At 36.5% G+C, this 21351-nt stretch overlaps 2 protein-coding genes across 2 annotated transcripts in view; one reads left to right on the plus strand and one right to left on the minus strand.

The window, feature by feature from the left end:
* The window catches only part of LOC136030570 (adhesive plaque matrix protein-like), a 53707-nt gene extending 38957 nt beyond the window's left edge, over positions 1-14750 (minus strand). The window contains exons 1-3 of the mRNA XM_065709643.1: positions 14701-14750; positions 13507-13611; positions 7905-8585 (exon numbers count right to left, since the gene is read on the minus strand). Coding sequence (XP_065565715.1) covers positions 7905-8585; positions 13507-13611; positions 14701-14706 — 792 coding nt within the window. The 5' untranslated portion in view covers positions 14707-14750. The remainder of the gene's footprint in view (positions 1-7904; positions 8586-13506; positions 13612-14700) is intronic.
* LOC136030120 (DNA polymerase eta-like) overlaps positions 1-21351 on the plus strand; it is a 200297-nt gene that overhangs the window by 142849 nt on the left and 36097 nt on the right. The window lies entirely within an intron of this gene.

A 21351-nucleotide genomic window follows, 5' to 3' on the forward strand; every position in this document is an offset into this window, starting at 1 on the left:
CAGACCAATGTTGGTTCCAATATTGGAAGAATCTGCTAGTTCCATAATACATCCCCGTATTCTCTTCCTTAACATGTATTGTTTTTGTAAAGTATGGATAATAAACTTTTTGTTGTAAACTTAACATTTTGCAGGAATACTCAGCAAGTTTCATATAAAGAGGTTTCACATTTCTGATTGGATACGGGCATTAAAAAATAAGCAGAATTTTGTATTATTTATTGGTTCCCCTATTACAATTGATGTTTCAATATTCAATGGATTCACAACATCCATGATTACAATGGATTTTTCAATATAACTTGCTTAAATATATAAGTTTCATCAAGTTTATTCTTACCCATCAAAAGTTACGAGCCTGAGAAAATCTGCCCTATTTTAGAAAATAGGGTGAAACATCCCCTAAAAGTCATAGAATCTTAATGAAAATCACACCATCAGATTCAGCGTATCAGAGAACCCTATTGTACAAGTTCCAAGATCCTATCTACAAAAATGTGGAATTTTGTATTTTTTGCCAGAAGACAAATCACGGATGCGTGTTTATTTGTTTGTTTGTTTTTTGTTGTTTTTTTTTTTCAGGGGTGATTTTATCGACCCAGTGGTTCTAGAATGTCGCGAAAGGGCTCATTCTAACGGAAATTAAAAATTCTACTGTCCTTTTTAAGTGACTGAAAAAATTGGAGGGTTTCAAAATTGGCATAATCTTTCTATGGAGGAATTTGTCATAGGAGAAGAAAATTTCAATAAAGGGGGCGCAGGATTTTCTAGCATTATTAAAAAAAAACAATGAAAAAATAAATATGAAAAAATTTTTCAACCGAAAGTAAGGAACAGCATTGAAACTTAAAACGAACAGAAATTATTACGCATATGAGGGGTTCACCTCCTCGTAATACCTCGCTCTTTGCGCTAAAGTATTCGTGGTAATTTCAACTATTTATTCTACAGCCTTTGTGATTCAGGGGTCATTCTTAAGAAATTGGGACAAAATTTAAGCTTTAGTGTAAAGAGCGAGGTATTGACAAGGGGGTGAACCCCCTCATATACGCAATAAAAACATACGAATATAGAAGATCGTTACATAAGTTAATTCGTAAGTTACGTATATTTTTTACTAATGAAAACGTTCGTAAAAATTAAAAGTTCTAGTTGCCTTTTTAAGTAATCAACAAATTGGAGGGCAACTAGGCCTCCTCCCCCACTCCTTTTTTCTCAAATCTTCAGATTAAAACTATGAGAAAGCCATTTAGCCAAAAAAAAATAATATGCAAATTTCATTTTAATTAATTATGTGCGGAGAGCCAAAATCAAAACATGCATTAATTCAAAAACGTTCAGAAATTAAATAAAAAAACCAAATTTTCTTAACTGAAAGTAAGGAGCGACATTAAAACTTAAATCGAACAGAAATTACTCCGTATATGAAAGGGGATTTTCCTCCTAAACGCCAAGCTCTTTACGCTAAAGTTTTTTACTGTTTTAAAAAGTAGAGTTAAGAGTAAGAGTCAAACTTTAACGTAAAGAGCGGGGTGTTGAGGAGGAAAATCCCCTTTCATATATGGAGTAATTTCTGTTCGTTTTAAGTTTTAATGTCGCTCTTTACTTTCATTTAAGAAAACTTGGTTTTTTTATTTAATACGATAAGGTTCAGGTTTGAAACCTCGTTAAGTTCAATGTGTAAGACTGCCCTTGCTTACCACATGCTGGGTTTAGTAGAAACATGAGTCCCTATTGCGTGTGTTCCTGATCGTGTGAATGTTAGTGATTAATTCTAAAAACTTTTTTTTGTATAGAACTACTCAGAAAGTTTTTGATTGTTGTTTTGGTGGACAGACTTTGTCTCAAGTATGTCAGACATAATGAGGTGAGAAGGCCCATAGTCGTGAACATAGAGTCATAGTGTAATCAACTCATGAACACCTAAAACAAATCGTGCAAAATTCCATGTGTCCAAAGTTTTTAATAGCGGATGCTACCACTCATTTCATTGTAGCATCCACAAATCTCAACTAAATGCTGCAACTTATTTTGTTGCAGAAGAGTATCTTCCTCCTAGCAAGAAGAGTTTTTTCACTCATTACTGAAGCAAACGAATTGCTTTGCTATTATTCTTCTCCTTCTTTTGAAGTTATTGGCCATTTTTTTCTCTTCCGAAATGTTTGTCGTTTTCATCGTTTTTGTCCGTTTCAAGGTTATACTCTGTTCTAAATCCTATTTTTCAGAAAAATTTGGTTACCGAAAATGCTTTACAGTTTTTGTTTTAATGTTCGGACGTCTTCACGCTATAAGATACTTAAAATTCCACAAAGGGTCATTTTTGTGGTCCACTGATTCGTACAACGACTTTGCAAGTGATAGCGTGGTTTCAAAAGAATCAGAAGATAAGCTATTGCTTGTAATAGCAAATTGCATTGCAAAAGCTATATATTCACGCCCTAAAGTTTTACAAATAGTTTGATGTATGTTTTTAGAAAATGTTTATGACGGGGCTGAACCCTTCAAAAATTGTAAAGAAAGAAAGGGACTATGGGATCCTTAGTTTAATTTGTCTAATTTCTCTAGTTTACAAATTTTAACCAATTATCGCGTATACTTAACTCACGCCCTTACTTAACTCAGTTGAGCCTTGAAGGCTCAACTGACAATGTTCCGGTTGGGAGTTTTTCTTCTCCTATCCTTTGTAGTGTTTTGCATTATTTTAAAACTTAGTTTTGAATTTTGCTCTTCTACGATTTGATTTTTTCATTTTCTGCCTATCATATGTAGCTCCATTTTCTACACTTTATGTTTTATAATATGAGGACAAACATAAATCGGTCTAACGCTTATTGCAACTTTTCGGATGACCAACGATCCGTAGTGGGAATGTATGTGGTCAAAATGTTATTGGATGGGTTAACGGGAATATTGAAGGTAAAGATTTAGGGGAAGGTTGGACTTGATTTGCCAATGTTTCTAACAAATTTTTCAGAATTTTTTTTTTTTTTTTTGCAACTTGGAATCTTAGGAAATCTATCAACTGTCACTAAAGGCCTTAATCGAGGGGTCTCTAAAGGAAAAAAAGAAAGTCGTTGATAATGAGATCCAAGGTTTTTGGAGACCGTAAATACTTGATGAACGTTGCGTAAGCCCGAAACCCTTCCAAGTAAACTGACGATATTAGTGAAGCTTCCCTCAGGTCCAGTGACATAGCCGGATCAAGTTCATGATACCATCAAGATTTTGTTTTTGGAAGATCATCTATTTGTATATATTTGATACAACTTTTTAAAAAGGCAAGTTCTTGCATCCCGAATTATGCCAAAACAACGGCGTTAGGTGTGGTTCCTTCTTCAAGTTCTAGAACTTGGAAGCAGTTCCTCGGTCCTTCCTGTGTAAAGTCAATGGTTCTTGAGTCAGTTACGGAGCAGGAACTGATAACAATAATTTCGTCATTGAAAAATTCTTCATCTGGATTCGACCAAATTCCGGCCAAATTAATCAAACAGATTCTTCCCTCAATTATTACACCACTGTGCCACTTAGTTAACCAGTCATTCAAGCTCGGAATATTCCCTCAGCGTCTCAAGTTGGCACGAGTGATAGCACTATTTAAAGGAGGTGACCAGGAGGACCCGGAGAACTATAGGCCTATATCTCTTCTGTCCGTCTTTTCTAAAATATTTGAAAAGGCTATGCTAAAGCGTTTGCTGAGTTTCCTAGACGCGAAGAAGTTTTTTCATCGGCACCAATTTGGTTTTCGGGAGAAGTGCTCAACAGAACACGCATGTAATATGCTTCTTCATTTTGTACGACAGTCTTTAGACTTCGGCCTTATACCTGCGGCAATATTCCTTGATGTGAAGAAAGCTTTTGACAGCCTCACACACGAGATACTTATTGGTAAGTTGTCGCATCAAGGCGTTCGTGGAGAAGCTCTGTCCTGGTTTTCTTCATTCCTAACTGGCCGATCCATTGCAGTTGAAGCTTCTGATGAGCATATTCCAGTCGAATATGGAGTGCCACAAGGCTCAGTTCTTGGGCCATCCCTTTTCCTCATATATGTCAACGACCTCTATCGACTATTTAGCAACCCACGATCTGATTTCTGTTGTCATTTGTGCCAGAAAGGAGATGCTGTGGTTGAAGCCTTGGATACGCCTGGTCAACATGAAGAACTCTTTGCATTCGCCGACGACACCACCCTGGGGGCTGCAGCACCTGATGAATCATCTCTTATCCTCAAGCTACAATTGATGGCAGAAAATATATATCGTTGGTTTGATGCAAATTTGTTAGCTTTGAATGTAAAAAAATCGTTTCTTCTTATATTCTCCCGCATAGGCAAAAGCTGCCCTACAGTGACAGAGCTTAAAACATCTAAGGGATCCATATCCCGCCCAGCTGACCGGTTTATTCGATTCCTTGGGATACTTCTGGATGAAAATCTATCTTTCAAACGGCATACTGAGTCAATGAGATTAAAGGTTTCTCGAGGCCTTGGAATTATTCGAAAGCTGAAGCGAGTCTTTCCTTTCTCTATCCTTCGTCTATTATATTTCTCTCTTATTTACCCTTATTTATGCTACTGCTCGTCAGTGTGGATGTCAACATTTCCATCTGTACTTACACCTTTACATAATCTCCAACTGAAAGCAGCAAAAGTTCTTCAGTCTACCACCCATATTTCTGTTGAACTTCTGAAGATTAAAGATATTCATACATTACACCTCTCTTTCATTGCGTTTCAGTATTTCCGTGGAGACCTTCCATCAAGTTTTTCCGGGCTTTTTGAAATTGTTCGAAATGTCAGTCCTTATGAAACTAGAAACAAGGATGATGTGCTAGTGCCATCCACCCCTGCAGTGCGCTCGGACTTTGGTCTGATAGTTGCTGTCGGACGTGCCTGGAATTCCATTCCTGTTGGGATTCGACGGTCCTGTACCATAGGATCCTTCAAGAAACGGTTGAAGAATTTTTTAATCAAAAAAAAATAATTTAAATTATAATATTGATCAGTTATTTATATTGTTTAGTTATCAAGATTTAATTTATTTATTTAATTATTTAGATTGAATTTATTTATTTAGATTTGGGTGGTGTGAGTGTTGGATCCTCGATGTATATATATTTTTTTATTTTTATTTATTTTTTGTAAGTAGGTGGTGCGGAGACCGGTTGTACTCGGGTGAGGATTGGTGAGTAGACTCTAAATATATTTTAAGTGTGAATGTAATTAATAGTTATTTATGTTTTGTTTTGTTGTTTTTTTTTCCCAAATAACGGGCCATTGAGCCCTTTGGGATATTTTTTGTTTATAAATGGATGGATATTGGTAATAAAAGGAACTTGAACTTGAACTTGATAAAGAGCGACGATGGAAAAAGGGCAAAATCCACTGTTTATTAATTTTGATTTTAATTGTCCTAGAAATATGCTTAAAAGAAGTAGGTCACCCCCCCCCCTGCGAATCCAGACGTCTTCTGCTGATAATCACATTTCTCTTGGTTGAATGAGGATAGGCTACTTGCTTCATATGCTTACCTTTTACTTCTTTGTTAGCCTACTGCGCAAATGTTTTAGATTAGCTGGCAGTAGTGGCCGCCCAATCTTTTCTACTACACCTATATCCCACCATTCCACGACACCCATATTTTTGCTTTTAAAAGCATCCCTATATCTCATTTTCATGGTAGCCCTATCCCTGCTTTTCACGGGAGCCCTATTCCGTCATTCCATGACAGACAGCAGGTGCATGTTACGTCGTTGGGAATGTTTTCTACACGATGCAGGTGCTTGTTAATTAAAAGACTTATGGGGACCAGGAAAAAACCTTCAGGGGCCCCACCAAATCGTGTTTTCTTTGTTTCTTACGTAATAGGCTATAGATGTTACCTACTAGCGATTGTTTTAAAAACCGCGAGGGGCAGGTCTTCTTTATTCCAGGATTTCTTTGGATGTTACATTATAGTTTCCTTGATTCTTAAAAAAACCTTCAGGCCCCTCCCAACTAAGAGCATGGTCCTTATATCACTCAACATTTTCATGCTAGAAATACTGCTTGTATGTTGGTTTCAGGTATGGCACACTATGTTGGCTACGAGAAAGACTAAAAATGCTCTGAGGGTAAGGCAGCTCTGCGGAAGCATGCCACAACGTCAGCACACCTTGCTAGTGAGAAAGCCTGTATATCAGCACAAACTATATTATCTCCAAGATCTCACTTACAGGACAAATAATTTGAAGGTCATTTGTTGGAGATTGAAAGTAAAATTGCGGGCTTCTTAGTGGAGCATGGTATGCCTTACAGCCTATGTGACGACCTCAAAAAGTACGCAAAGTCATTATCAGGGCCAGACCTACTGAGTAGGCTTGCAAATAGTGACGAAGACCACACTGCTTTTCCATCATAAACACCAAAAACAAGAAGAACAGTAGGGAATTCCTCAAGACAGTGGGAAACAAATTAGAATGCATATTGGCTGGCATTGAAAACATGTTTTTAAATCATTCTCTTTCATTTCAATGAATTGCCTCGTTCCATTACAATTTATTTATCAGTCCTGGTTGGAATTTGCTGAGGTACGGATGCAGGGACTGTTTTCAAAAATTTTCCATTTTAGTTTTATTGATTTTATCCTGTTTTAAGTTTTTTCTTCTTATACATTTTTGTATTGCTGAAAACGGTCCTTGGACATAGGACTAAAATATTTATTCTAATTTGTTTCCCACTGTCTTGAGAAATTCCCTATTGTTCCCTAAGCTGTGCCAAGTATCCCTTAGCTGTGATAATGAAGTGCTCGTGCCATCTTTCCCATTTGTGGGTTCATTTTACCTGTAGAAAGCTGACTAATGGACTTAAGGATCTTTGACGAACTGTAACTTCCTATTTTAGGCAAAGTGGCAAGCAAATGCATTCATTCTAGCAATTTCAAATATTTACCCAAGTTCCTGAAAGAAAATTTGTTGCTCTTACTCCTACACAATGGCTTTCTTTTTAACAAACTGGAAGAGGCCTTTTGGAGCAATGGGACGCCTTGACATTTTACTGGGCGGATTTAGTATTCAAAGACCCGTCGCATGGTGACGATCAGGTCTTATCGAAAACCTCGACTTTTTGTACCAAAACTTCAAGATCTAATCCTCTAATAGAGGAGCAATGTGATAAAAAGCTATCCTTTTCTCAAATCCTCGAGAACGGAAAGATTTACTTATTTGTATTTGTTTTACGCAATAAAACTTTCGGTTCATTTGTTTTCAAAGGCAATTGGTTAATAAAACACCTATAATTGGCAACTGGGTGTTTTTCTTGCGGTCTAAAATGCTTTTAGTTAACCACTAGCTAACTTTAGCGTAGAGTAGGTGGTTGAGGGGATGCCAACCCTTCTCATCTACACAGTAATTTCTATTGGTTCTAACTTTTGATGTCACCTTTTATTTTGTTTGAAAAACAAAATAAACAAAAAACTAAATTTTGTTTTTTTAATCGGCATAAAAAGTAGATTCGTTTTGAGTAGGTTAGATAAGTTGTGCCTAATTTAAGGTTATTATCAAAGGTTACAGATCCATTATCTGGAAATTCCCTTCACCTCGCTTAGCAACTTTACAAGACTTTGTCGTTCACGAGATCCTGGTTATAAACTTAGATGTTTGACTAAGTTAGGTTTTATCTTGCTGCTTTTTATAGTAAATTTGCAAGGAATAAGATAAAGAATGTAAAATGAAATTCTGCAACCCCAAATGTGCAACCCGTTGTGGTAATTTAGATTACCTAAGCACATCCCGAATCTGAAGACCTTTCGCATTGTAAAATATAGGCTGCCGCCAAAATCGCAAATTATCTATTTAAGACAATTTTTCAGTGGAATAATTTGTATTGCTGTATAAAAATAACTAATAACAAACTTTATAAATATCTAATATTTTGGCTTATAAGATGGTGTTTTGTATTCAGTAGCAGGGTAAGCAGGTGCTTTATATGCTGGTGCCTTGTATTCTGGAGCAGGGTAAGCTGGTGCTTTGTATGCTGGTGCCTTGTATTGTGGAGCAGGGTAGGCTGGTGCTTTGTATTCTGGGGCTGGGTAGGATGGTGCCTTGTTTACTGGTGCCTTGTATTCTGGAGCTGGGTATGACGGTGCTTTGTTTTCTGGACCAGGGTAAGCTGGTGCCTTGTATTCTGGAGCAGGGTAAGCTGGTGCTTTGTATGCTGGTGCCTTGTATTCAGGAGCAGGGTTGGCTGGTGCTTTGAATTCTGGGGCTTGGTAGACTGGTGCTTTGTATTCTGGGGCTGGGTAGGCAAGTGACTTGTATGCTGGCGCCTTGTATTCTGGAGCAGGGTATGAGGGTGCTTTGTATTCTGGAGCTTTGTAGGTGGGTTTATAGTCGGAGTATTTAGCTTCACCAGTATACTGGACATCAGCATTGTATCCGTAGGCATCGGCAGTGTAGGTTACTGTCTGGACACGCCCGTCTGGGAGGAGAACACGGTAGCTTCCCTTGGTGTAGCCTTTGTCGTCTGTGACCTGCTCATGTGCGTAGTCATTGTAGGTGTAGTCATCCTTTACGGCCCAGGCGAATTCGTACGGAGCATGCCCCTCTTTGTACTGCGAAAAAAAAAAGAATAGTCAAGTCAACAACCTATTGAATACAGTTATAATACAATAAAGGAAACTACTTGAAAATTAATTTATAAAACAGAATTTTGTTCATATTATTAATTTGACACTAAATTTTGTTTCCCCTCTCATTACGGGCTTAATCTGCATTTTGTTTAAACCCAGCTAGTGATGTTTATTAAAAAGATGAAAAATTTTGAGGACTTTATTTTTTAATATACTTTAGTATTAAACCATTTTAAAATTTACGTTCAGTCAGACTGGTTAAATCTTAATTAAGATTCTTGTTCTTTCAAAAGTTATTTCCTTGTTAGTAGTTTTAGATGTAAAATGGTTGATTTTCCATTTCTGGAATTTTCCATACTTGGGTATTTTACTTTCAAGCTAGAGTTCCCTCCATTGATTCATTGTCCTTATAACCGCTGCTAGTTGAAACAAGAGACGGTGACTTTTTTTCATTGAAAAATTTACAAGATTAAAAAATATAAGTGTTGTTTGCCCATCCGAGTAATTCTAAACCTTTCAGATAATGTTTGGTCGTTTAAACAGGTAGGTGACGTCTGTGACCTTGATTACAGAGCTCAATCCTGATAGCAAACACCAAAAACAAGAAGAAAAATAGGGAATTTTTTAAGACAGTGGGAAACAAATTAGAATGAATATTTCGGCCCTATGTCCAAGGGCCGTCCTCAGCAATACAAATAAGAAAAACAACTTAATAGAGGATAAAATCAATAAAACTAAAATGAACAGTTTTTCAAAACAGTCCCAGCATCCTTACCTCAGCGAAGTTCAACCAGGACTGTTGAACTGTAGAGAACTGTTGAACCTTTGTCACATTGCCCTTCTCCAAGATTTTGCTCATTGGCGCCCTTGTCACGCTGAGCTTCCCCCAAGATTTTGCTCTAGATCCGCCCTGAGTAAACTTTCCGCCCGTTTAAGTTAATCGAAAAAATTAACTTTGTTTTGTATCTCAGAAAAGAATATGAAGCTGGTGGAAGTTGTTTTGTTTTTTTTTGTAAAATTGGGCGTTCTGATTATGCATCCTTTTCCTGCCAAACTGAGAAAGTTAGTCAGATTTCTCTATTGTCTACAGCATGGGTCGGCGACCCGTGGGCCGCATGCGGCCCGCGAGCCGTCTTGGTATGACCCTCAAGATCCTCGCTCCAACGCACCTGACATACCTTATTACGCACCAAACGAATACACAACGAAGTGAAAGGGGGCACGATCTGGCTTTCTCAAAAATTCCGTAAACACCATCTAGTTGCTTTGATGTTCATCCGTCCAGACCAATTATTTTGCTATGTTACAATTTTTGTTTTTGATTCAACTTACCTCAAAGTTTGGGTAATACCCCCAAGAACATTTTGAGTTTAGATTTTCGTTGTTTATTCTTTTTATTCCGCAAAATTTCGTGCTTATGGTACCAAATGAAACCTAAATTATCTGTTCATGTTATGTGGCCATCTTGTAGTAAAATATTCAAGAGGAAAAAAATAACGCCTCATTTTGTATATCCTAGTATGTACCAGATGACACCCATCTACAAAATTGAGGGTATTTTTTTTTTCTTCGAAAGGTAATTTTCATCGAAAGGGTCTAAGTACACCCAGGTTATCAAAGGAGCTTAGATACAATGTCCCAGGAGCAGAATAAGGTAAAAAGTTTCAACTTTCAGGGAAACTAGAGGGGAGTAAAACTAAATCAAAAGGTACAATGCATATCCAGATTGGGAAAAGGTTGTATGTGCAATATCCCTGAGAAAAAGGGGGTACGCTGGTAATTTCAGAGCATATTATTGCGGCTGTTGAACTAAATCAAAACGCACTGTCCATCTAAATTTGTCAGAAGGGTATATTACAATATCTTAGGAACCGATAAAGGTATTGCGTTGAAAGTTCAAGACCTATTGAAGGGGTTTTATAACCAAATATAGATGTTAAAATAACCTATCTTTAATACATATGGGATGGCTAAAGGCATGACGGTGAGACTATTAGGCGATGTTGAAGTGTATATTGAACGAAATCAAAATGTGCTCTATGCATGTATGTTGTCAAAAGGACATATAAACAATATATGATTCCTCATATATTGAGGAATATATGCAATAAATTGATAAAGCAATAAATTGAAACTTTCAGGTCTACTACAAGTAATAGTTATGCAATTAAACAAAAAAACAAGTTTTTTAAATGAAAGTAAGGAGCGACATTAAAACTTAAAACGAACAGAAATTACTCCGTAATTCCGTATATGAAAGGGGCTTTTCCTCCTCAATGCCCCGCTCTTTACGGTAAAGTTTGACTCTTTCTCTTAACTCTACTTTTTAAAACAGTAATTAACTTTAGCGTAAAGAGAGGGGCATTGAGTAATTTCAGTTCGTTTTAAGTTTTAATGTCGCTCCTTACTTTCATTTAAAAAGCTTGTTTTTTTATTTCTGGGCGTTTTTGAATTAATGTATGTTTTGATCTTGGCTCTACGCACATAAATAATTAAAACGAAATTTGTATATTAATTTTAGTTTGGATAAATGGCTTTTTCATAGTTTTAATCGGAAGATTTTGAGAAAAAAGGAGCGAGAGAGGAGGCCTAGTTGCCCTCTAATTTTTGATTACTTAAAAAGGCATTAACTTAAAATTTTTTACGAACGTTTTCATAAGTAAAAAATATACGATATATCGATACCTCGATATATCGATACCTCGCTCTTTACACTAAAGCTTAAATTTTGTCCCAATTCCTTAAGAATGGCCCCTAAATCACAAAGGCCGTAGAATAAGTAGTTGTAATTACTAAAAAATACTTTAGCGTAAAGAGCGAGGTATTACGAGGAGGTGAACCCCTCATATGGGTTATAATGTCTGTTCATTTTCAATTTTAATGCTGCTAGTCACTTTCAGTAGAAAAAACTTTTCATATTTATTTTTTCATTGTTTTTTTAAATAATGCTAGAAAATCCTGCGCCCCCTCCATTGAAAGTCTCTTCCCCCATGAGAAGCTCCTCCATGGAAAGATCCTCCCACGTAACCCCTCCCCTCAACTCTACCCCCAACATCCCCCTGAAAACGTCTGTACACTTCCCAGTAACCATTACTATATGTAAACACAGGTCAAAGTTTGTAACTTGCAGCCCTCCCAAGGGGACTGCGGGGGAGTACGTCGTCCCAAAAGACATAGCTATTAGGTTTCTTGACTATGGTGAATATAATGGCTATCTCAGAATTTTGATCCGGTGACTTTGGGGTAAAAATGAGCCTGGGAGGGGGCCTAGGTGCCCTCCAATTTTTTCAGTCACTTAAAAAGGACAGTAGAATTTTTAATTTCCGTTAGAATGAGCCCTTTCGCGACATTCTAGGACCACTGACTCGATACGATCTCCCCCGGGAAAAAAAAAACAAATAAACACGCATTCGTGATTTGTCTTCTGGTAAAAAATGCGAAATTCCACATTTTTCTAGATAGGGGCTTGAAACTTCTATAACAGGGTTCTCTGATGCGCTGAATCTGATGGTGTGATTTTCGATCGTATGACTTTTATTGGGTGTTTCCCCCTATTTTCTAAAATAAGGCAAATTTTCTCAGGCTCGTAACTTTTGATGGGTATAACTGATATTGATGAAATTTATATATTTAAAATCCGCATTAAAATACAATTCTTTTGATGTAACTATTGGTACCAAAATTCCATTTTTTTTTGTTTCGGTTACTATTGAGCCGGGTCGCTCTTTACTACAGTTCGTTACCACGAACTGTAGTATCAGTGCTACTGTTTTTGGGACTTTTGTAAGTTATGACTGCTTTAAACTGTTTGAATTTATGACTACTTGCAACTGCAAATACTTGTGACTGTGACTGATTGCGATTGAAACCTCAACTACTTGTAACTACAATTGCCAGTGCATGTGACTTTGACTGCATCAACTACTTTGCTATAGTAAACAACTAGCCAATCCCTCTGAACTGGAGCAGTGCCAAAGAGGCAGGGATAGACTTGCTGGTAGGCTCCATAAAATAAATAGATATGCATAGGCCTGGGATCTTGGGTTTTTAACTGATTTCATTACAGAACTGAATCTGTTCAATACACGTTTATAAGCCAAAAATAAATTTATATGCAAGATGTATTCAGATTTCGAGGCATTTAAAATGAAACTAGCATTATTCATCAAGCATATCAATCAAGAAATCTCGGTCATTTTCCATATCGCAAGAAAACAGTTGAAGAAGCTGATATAAATTTTGTTTGGCAAAGTACTATAATGGGAAGTGCATTAATACAACTTCAAACTGAGTTTGAAAACCGATTTAACAATTTCAAAAAGATCTCACGTAACATGGATGTTTTTCAAAAACTTCGCAGTAGATGTCAATAATGTACCAAGTGATTGGCAGATCAACGCGATAGATTTGCAAAGTGATACCACACTTAAAAAAGCTTTTAAGGAAAGAAAAACTTGATGGATTTCTATGGAACTTTGCCCTCTGAACACTACAAGGATTTAAAAAGGTGAAAAAAACAAAAATCTCATTGAATATATTGATTACAATTAATGTCATAAAAATATGCATTAAGCATTTTATTTTTTAACCTAAAATGCTTGTATGTAAATAGTAGATATACTCTAATCATTATGGTATACCAACAACAATACATTACAATGTAACGACATGTGACCTAAGTGCGGCCCGTGTAATTTCTCCACGTAAATTTTTGGCGTTTTAACAACAAAAACTTAACGACCCATGGTCTACAGGACTGTGTTTTTTTTTAGGATTTCATTCTTAGTGAAAATTTCGATGGATGTTCGAAAACTTCAACAAACGTAATATATGTTTCGTGGTGTCGACGCTAAATTTTTTTTTTTTACGGAAAAACTAGGATTGTATAAAAACTGATACTTACATCAGCCGCTTTGTAGGCTGGCTTATATTCAGCTTTGTACTCTGGCTTAGGATAGTCCTGAGGGACAGCAAATGCAGCAGCAATCAAAGCACAGACAACGAATGCCTACAATTGAAAGTTGAATATAAAACTCATCAAAAGGAAAGACTGTTAGTCAGATTTTATTTTTAATATTATTATTTTATAAGGTGCTTATCTGGATCTTCATGTGGTAAACCTACGAAATCAAATAGAAGATGCGGTGTTAGTGCTTTTAAGTTTGTTGAATTTCTAACTTTATTGGGTTTTACGTGGGCAGCTACACCCAAATGCCTTCTTCTGTCGGCACTCTTGCTAGAAGCATGAAATCTATTGTGTATAGAAGCATGTACTATTGTGTATTTAGTGATCTTTCTAAAATTACAAATCTGTAATTCGTACTGTAATTTTTAAGCAAAAATGAAATTTGCATGTCCTTTTTCAGCTAGTCTGTGCAGATTGTGCCCGAATCTGTTCAAAATCGTTACAAATGAGCAATCTGGTAAATATTTGTTTTACAGCGATTATTTCCAAGAAAAATCACCTTCAGGACTGACACTATCCTTTAACTAGGGGTATAACTTCAAATAGCATAAACTATTAGTTAAATATTTAACTTGTTCAGAATCAAAATTAAATAAGTGATAAACCACCAGGTGAGGTAAATTCCCTGGGTTTTTATTGTTTACTCATATGTACTATCATGAAGACAGAGAGTAATTTTTAGTACAGTCCCAGCCAAAATGACTTCTTAAATAATTAAATAGTAGTCGATCGACAAAATTGCGTTTGTCACTTATAAATAATGCTGTTTGTCTTTAAGGAATTTCCGTATACCCGCACGAATTTTAAATCAATCGAATGCTTTGAAACTAAACCCCAGAAATCCTGTGGTGGCGCAGTGGGTTTGACCTTAGCTTGGTAGTACGGGACTCAAAATCGAACCCCAACTGTGGTAACACACTGCAGGTCCGACGCAGGGACCTTAGTAGTCAAGAAGCTTCGTTAACCCGATTACTATACATTACTAGAGCTAATAAAAATGAAAGAAGTGGACTTGATCCATTTTTTTGTGAAAGGCTGAGATTCTTCCCAAAGGTTGAAAATTTCTTATGAAACTTAATCAAAAATATATTGTTACTGACGGAAACACAATAACAGCAAACATATACTTACTTTCATCTTAAATGAGTGTTGTAAGGTTTAAACTCTAATTAAAACTGATGGTATGAATGAATTGTTCTCGACGTTATATAGGGTGCAATTCAGAAGAAAAAAAGAGACCACACCCTCCCGGCAATTTTTACCACCTTGAATTGCAATTATTACAAACGCTTAGTTCCTTAACCTACTCATATTAGTGGTTTCAATCACTGTTAATTATCGTCAAACCACGGGATCATTATTGAATCAAGCAAATTTATAATGCTTCGAAAAGAGTAATCCAATTGACTATTTTTGTATTGTGCACTAGAACTTTTCTTAATGTGATTTGGGCTTTTCTAAGCCATATTCAAAATTCAACTACAATATTCCACTAATCTTGACAGCTATGTTTTCTGTACTATGAAACGGTGTGAATCCCCTTTTGGGAAGATTTCCGTGTGTGGGGGGGGTGTTCATCATTTCTTTTGATTTGTGGGCCGAATGAATTACTAACATGTATGTCATTTACTGTTTACGATAAGGTTCAAGTTTGAGGCCTCATTAAGTTCAACGTGGAAGGCTGCCCTTGCTTACCACATGCTGGGTTTTGCAGGTTGAGAAGTTTTTCACCTGTAAAAGTGTGTGAAAGGCTGATTACTATGCGTTAAAATATTTCAGATCATGAGAAAAACGTATATAAAATAGCTTGGTGTAAAAGAAGGGATGTAGTTCCTATTAGAAGATCCTAAAAGAAGAGTTCCTATTGCGGGCATTCTCTTGTGAATGTTAGTGATAAATTGTAAAACTTTTTTTTACGGTATAGAGATACGCAGAAAGTTTTTGACTGTTGTTTTTGTGGACAGACTTTATCTCAAGTATATAAGATGTAAGGAGGTGAGAACAGAAAGCCCAGGGTCGTGAACATAGATCCATAGTGTGATCAACTCATGAACACCTAAAACAGATAGTGCAAAACTCCATGTGTCCGAAGTTTTTAATAGAGGATGCTACCATTCATTTCGTGGTAGCATCCACAAAGCTCAACTTAATGCTGCAACTTATTTTGTTGTAGAAGGGTATCTTCCTCCTAACAAGAAGAGTTTTTTCACTTATTATTGAAACAAACGAATTGTTTTGCTATTACTCTTCTTCTTCTTTTAAAGTTGTTGGCCATTTTTTCTCGTGCGAAATGTTTGCTGAGTCTTCCTCGTTTTTGTCCGTGTCAAGGTTATACCGTGTTCTAAATCATATTTTCCGAAAAATCTGATTATCGAAAATGCTGTACAGTGCTTGTTTTAATGATCGGACGTCTGCACGCTACAAGATACTTAAAATTCCACAAAGGGTCATTTTTGTGGTCCACCGATTCGTATAACGACTTTGCAAGTGATAACTTGGTTTCAAAAAAAGCAGAGGATAAGCTATTGCTTGTAATAGCAAATAGCGTTACAAAAGTTATATATGGACGCCCTAAAGTTTTACAAATAGTTAGGTGTATGTTTTTAGAAAGTGTTTATGACGGGGCTAAACCCTTCAAAAAATGTAAAGAAAGAAAGGGACTGTGGGATCCTTAGTTAAATTGGTCTAATTTCTCTAGTTTATAAATTTTAACCAAATATTGCCAATACTTAACCTCACTAATATATTCAAGTTCAAATGATAATGTCCCGATTGGGAGTCTTTCTTTTTCTATCCTTTGTAGTGTTTTGCTTTGTTTTAAAATTTAGTTTTGAATTTTTCTTTTCTACGATTCTATTTTTCATTTTCTGCCTATCATATATAGCTCCATTTTCTGCACTTTGTATGTTTTATAATATGAGAGAATTTTATAAAATCCAGACGAACATAAATCGGTATAACGCTTATTGCAACTTTTCAGATGACCAATGGTCCGTAGTGGGAATTGTGTGGTGAAAAATATCATTGGATGGGTTAACGGGAATATTGAAGGTAAAGATGTAGGCATTAAACCTATGACTCGTAAAGGAATCCAATTATATTAAATGAACAAAAGCTAATTGATATTGAGAGGAGCCTGGGAAGGTTGGACTTGATTTGCCAATGTTTCTTACAAATTTTTCAGGATTGTCATGTTGACTATTGACCAGACATCTGAACAATACATTAGTGCTAAGTTTTTTTTTCTTTTTTTGCAAGGTTGAATCTTAGGAAACCTATCAAATGTTACTAAAGGCTTTAAGCGAGAAGTTCCTAAAGGAAAAAAAAGTCGTTGATAAGGAAATCCAAGGAGACCGTAAAGCCTTGATGAACATTGTATAAGCCCAAAACCCTTCCAAGTAAACTGACGATAGAAGTGAAGCTTCCCTCAGGTTCAGTGACATAGCCGGATGACGTTCATGATAACACCAAGATTTTGTTTTTGGAAGATCAACTGTTTGTATATATTTCATACAAGTTTTTAAAAAGGCAAGTTTTTGCATCCCGAATTATGCCGAAGCTTATCATTCTTTGATAAAAAATCGACGATGGAAAAAAGGCAAAATCCGCTGTTAATTAATACTAATTTTAACAGTCCTAGAAATATGCATCAAAAAGGTAGCTGGTCAACCCCCCCCCCTCTGCGAATACAGACGTCTTCTGCTGATAATCAAATTTCTCTTGGTTGAATGAGGATAGGGTACTTGCTTCATATGCTTACCTTTTACTTCCTTGTTAGCCTACCGCGCAAACGTTTTGGATCAGCTGGCAGTAATGTTGGCCCAATATATTCTACGACACCCATATCCGACCATTCCATGACACCCATATCCTTACTTTGAAATGCATTCCTATCCCTGCTTTTCACGGGAGCCCTATTCCGTCATTCCATGACAGCCAGCTGGTGCATGTTATGTCATTGGGAATGTTTTCTAAACTATGTAGGTGCTTGTTGCTTATAATACCTATGAGGACCAGGAAAAAACCTTCAGGGGTCCCACCAAATTGTGTTTTTGTTATGTAATAGTCTTTGGGTGTTACCTTATAGAAGGTGTTATAGAGAAGGCCTTATATTGGGGCAGGTCTTGTTTACTCCAGCATTTCTTTGGATGTTACATTATAGTTTCCTTGATTCTTTAAATAACCTTCAGGCCACCCAACTAAGAGTACGGTCCTTACATCACCCATCATTTTCATATTTTACCGCCATTATGTGTCAGCAAACAAGAGATTTTTGTCACCATTTTCCATGAGCAGAACCGTTATAGACATCTATTGATTTATCTAGGAACAAAGGCTTGTTGGAATTAACTACTTCCTGTGAAACAGAAACGACACGTGATCCACTATTGTTTTAGTAGTGACCGAGTAATCTTATATTGTCTCTGGGGGGGGTATGAAATTGGGTACTAGAACGAACTTCTCCATCAGTCTTGCATGAGATTTTGAAGGTGTAAAATCTGTCTCAAAATTGATTCCTAAAGAAGTTTGAAAAAGGATTGGACCTCTGCTTATATGATGGTAAGTCTCTCTTTCTATATACCCGCATCAAAAAAAGAAAAGGTTTGCATACGCAAGTTTGAGCTGGTATAACTTTCTATATTGAAAATATTTCTATATTTTTCTATACCTCTATATATTTTTCTATATATTTCTATATAAATATATTCTATATTTTCTATACCTAAAACCCCCCTCCCTCCTTGAATTACATGGTGTTCACAATGATAAATTGAACTTGTTTTTTGTCACCAAATTAATGCCCCCCATATTAAAGCATATTTTTCCATTAATGGTTACATATTCTGACAGCTTTCAATTGGGTAATCACCTGCCTCCTATTCGGGTTAGACCATAATTACTCTAGGGCACATATCAAACATACCGTTTAATAATTGCTGAAAGAGGAGCTTCATTACAGCTGCTTTCGCCTGGAAATAACTGCCTAAACAAATTTAATTCTATTGCAAAACGCCTGCATAAATATATTTTAATTAGGCATTAAATGAGGGTGCGAGTAATATTTTTTCCTTACAATTATTTAAAAAATAGTAAACAAGCGTCCGTTTTTCACTATCGTATCGAATTATTTAAAAGAGCCCCCGATCTCTCTTTAAGGAAATAAGTGTGAATTATGGCACTTTACCCTCATTAAATCCTCAGACGGCTGAATAATGCCAATTTTGAAACCTTTTACTTTTCTTCGAAAAATTTCTTTTATTCTCGTGGAAACTACTCCTAAGCTTAAATACATGCATATAAAGTTGATATTTTAAGCTGGAGAGCAGATATAGATTCGATAATTATAAAGAAGGGGGAAAAGTAAGCAGACACCGGGGGCAAAGGGGTTGATTTTTTAAAATCGAAATTATTCTTCCTTTGGAATGTTCTTCTATTACATTGAAACCACTTTTATAAAACATTTTTAGCTCAAATGTTCTCTTTTTACTACATTATAGACAGAATAAACAACACAAAATTTAATTGCGGTCTGTGATATTTCGCTAATTCAGTTTTCTGTGAAATACCCTGTCTTTGGCTTAGCCCCCTGGCAATGGGGTTATTTCTGAAGGCTAAAATATATGTTAACAATATATATCCTTTTTATAAAAACTAATCTTCATAAGATGTTTGTTCACTACACAAAAGACTACAATTTTATTTCTTTTTAAGGAAAACCCTACCCAAGAAGGGATTCCTCCCACAAGAAGACGAGAACATGCGACAATATTGTCCGTGGTGAAAATAGATTCACCTCTGCCATACAAGGTCATGTTGTAAGCACCTCTTCCCTCCCCCTGCAGAGACAGGGTGTGTGACTTTCGAGAGCTGTGCCGCGTGTGCAATGCAAAGATGGAGCAGTCGATCTTAATGTAAGTCATATTATCAATATTCTTTCGTAAAACTTATTGAATCACAGTAAAAACGTAACATTTTTATAGCTAATGTATATACTTGTTCAGACTAACAAAGGGAAAAATAATTAGGATGTACAAGGTTTTGTTCGTTGCCTCTGGGAGGGGGCTTTAAAGGTATTGCCCTATCCTAAAAATAATATGTTCTTTTCAGCCTAATAAAGGCTTTCAAGGGCTTTTGCTATGATTTAACGCTAAAAACTAAATTTTTATGCGAGATAAACTTCTCTGGCTGTTAGAATATTAATAATATTACACATCTTTAAAAAGTAGCGTATTCCTTTTTGGTTTATAAAGGGACCCCGTACCAATAGTTTTATGGGATGACCCCAGGGAAATAGCTAAAAAATAAGACATTCTTTTCGAGTTAATAAAAGAAACTAGGATTTTGTTTGCTCTCGAAATAATGTATTCTAGTGTTGGAAACTTAACGTTCTTCTGAAGAAAATATTTAGGAGAGGGAATTTGAGGGCATTTTTATCACATTTGATTACTTTTTTCATCGCAATGAAAACACCCCATTCTTTTCGGGATTAATAAAGGAAAAATAACTAGGCTCTTGGCAGTCCTGAAAGAAATAACTCGAATAACACATTCTTTTCAGTTTAATAGTGGGCATGGTCCGTTCTGAAGAGTTTGAACTGTCACTGGCCCCTAGATTAATAACATATGTTTTCACAACTTAAAATCATAAATACTTCAAGAGAGTAAGAATTTGTTATTCTTTTTCCAGGCCGCCAATGATGATCTTGAGCTTTGAGTTGGCAATCTGCTCACTGACCTCCTTGGATCAGCACCAATGGACACAAACTCCCTCTCAGTAAGTTTCTAAGGCTCCTTAGAACATTATAATACCTGAAACTTAAAGGGCCAACTTATTCACATTTATTTGGTAAGTTCTGGTCTTAAATTTATAGCTCGTAGTGTGGGGTCTGTGGACACGAAGAGATGCTTTGAGTGTCCATGTATACTTTTTAAACCTTTTGGTGGTAGTGTAGTCTCGATATATCCCGAAGGGTCACCCTGCCCTCTCAAACATTTACAGACTAATATTGTATTCTCTCAGCTCAGTATAAATTCCTTCACATGATAGAATCAAGTGTTTAATGAGCTAATAAGCTCTTATTATTTTCTAGGTTACCATACCAGCATTACCATCTACACAAGGGACGTACATCGAGAACGTATTGTCGCCGCGACCTTAATTCCCTGAGAGTCCATGTCTTCCCCCCTGAGAATAGTAATCTTGAGCGGTGTTTAAGTGTGGGGGGTAAGTCCTATTAGTATGCTTTCCTCCAACTTTGATGTAGGTAGTTTCGTGAAGGATCTTGGCATCGACGCAGAATTTTTAGACAATCTGTTAGAACAATCACCGCCTAGCGAGGTCGAGAGGGTGCTAGAACAGGTGCCCGCCTTTCACAGACACAGTGATATAGGGTAATCAGGAAAAATTGGAAGTGGCTCACCCCCTGTTTTACCTGATTTCTTTCCAGCAAACTCCGCTCTGCATAATATTTATGTCTTTAGGAGTGAGTTTCGAAACCCCTTCAATACTCTTACAAATGGTAGTATCCATACGGATCCAGTAGATATAAAACATTCCTATATTAGCTAGACTTGGGCACTTCTTGAATGACAGATTTGGCAGGCGGGAGGGCGGGACATTGTGAAAGCATCCATCGCTCAAAAAATATTTTTAAATTAAAATACTGGTGACGTCTACTCGCTCCACCTACAAACGGAGATCCGGACGCTTCACCCAGACTTACATCATTTTGAGGGCGCTTTTTTGGATTGGGTAGGTAGCATTTTTGATAGGGTAGAGAGT

The sequence above is a fragment of the Artemia franciscana genome, chromosome 8 (assembly GCF_032884065.1).
Source record: "Artemia franciscana chromosome 8, ASM3288406v1, whole genome shotgun sequence".
Classification (NCBI taxonomy): domain Eukaryota; kingdom Metazoa; phylum Arthropoda; class Branchiopoda; order Anostraca; family Artemiidae; genus Artemia; species Artemia franciscana.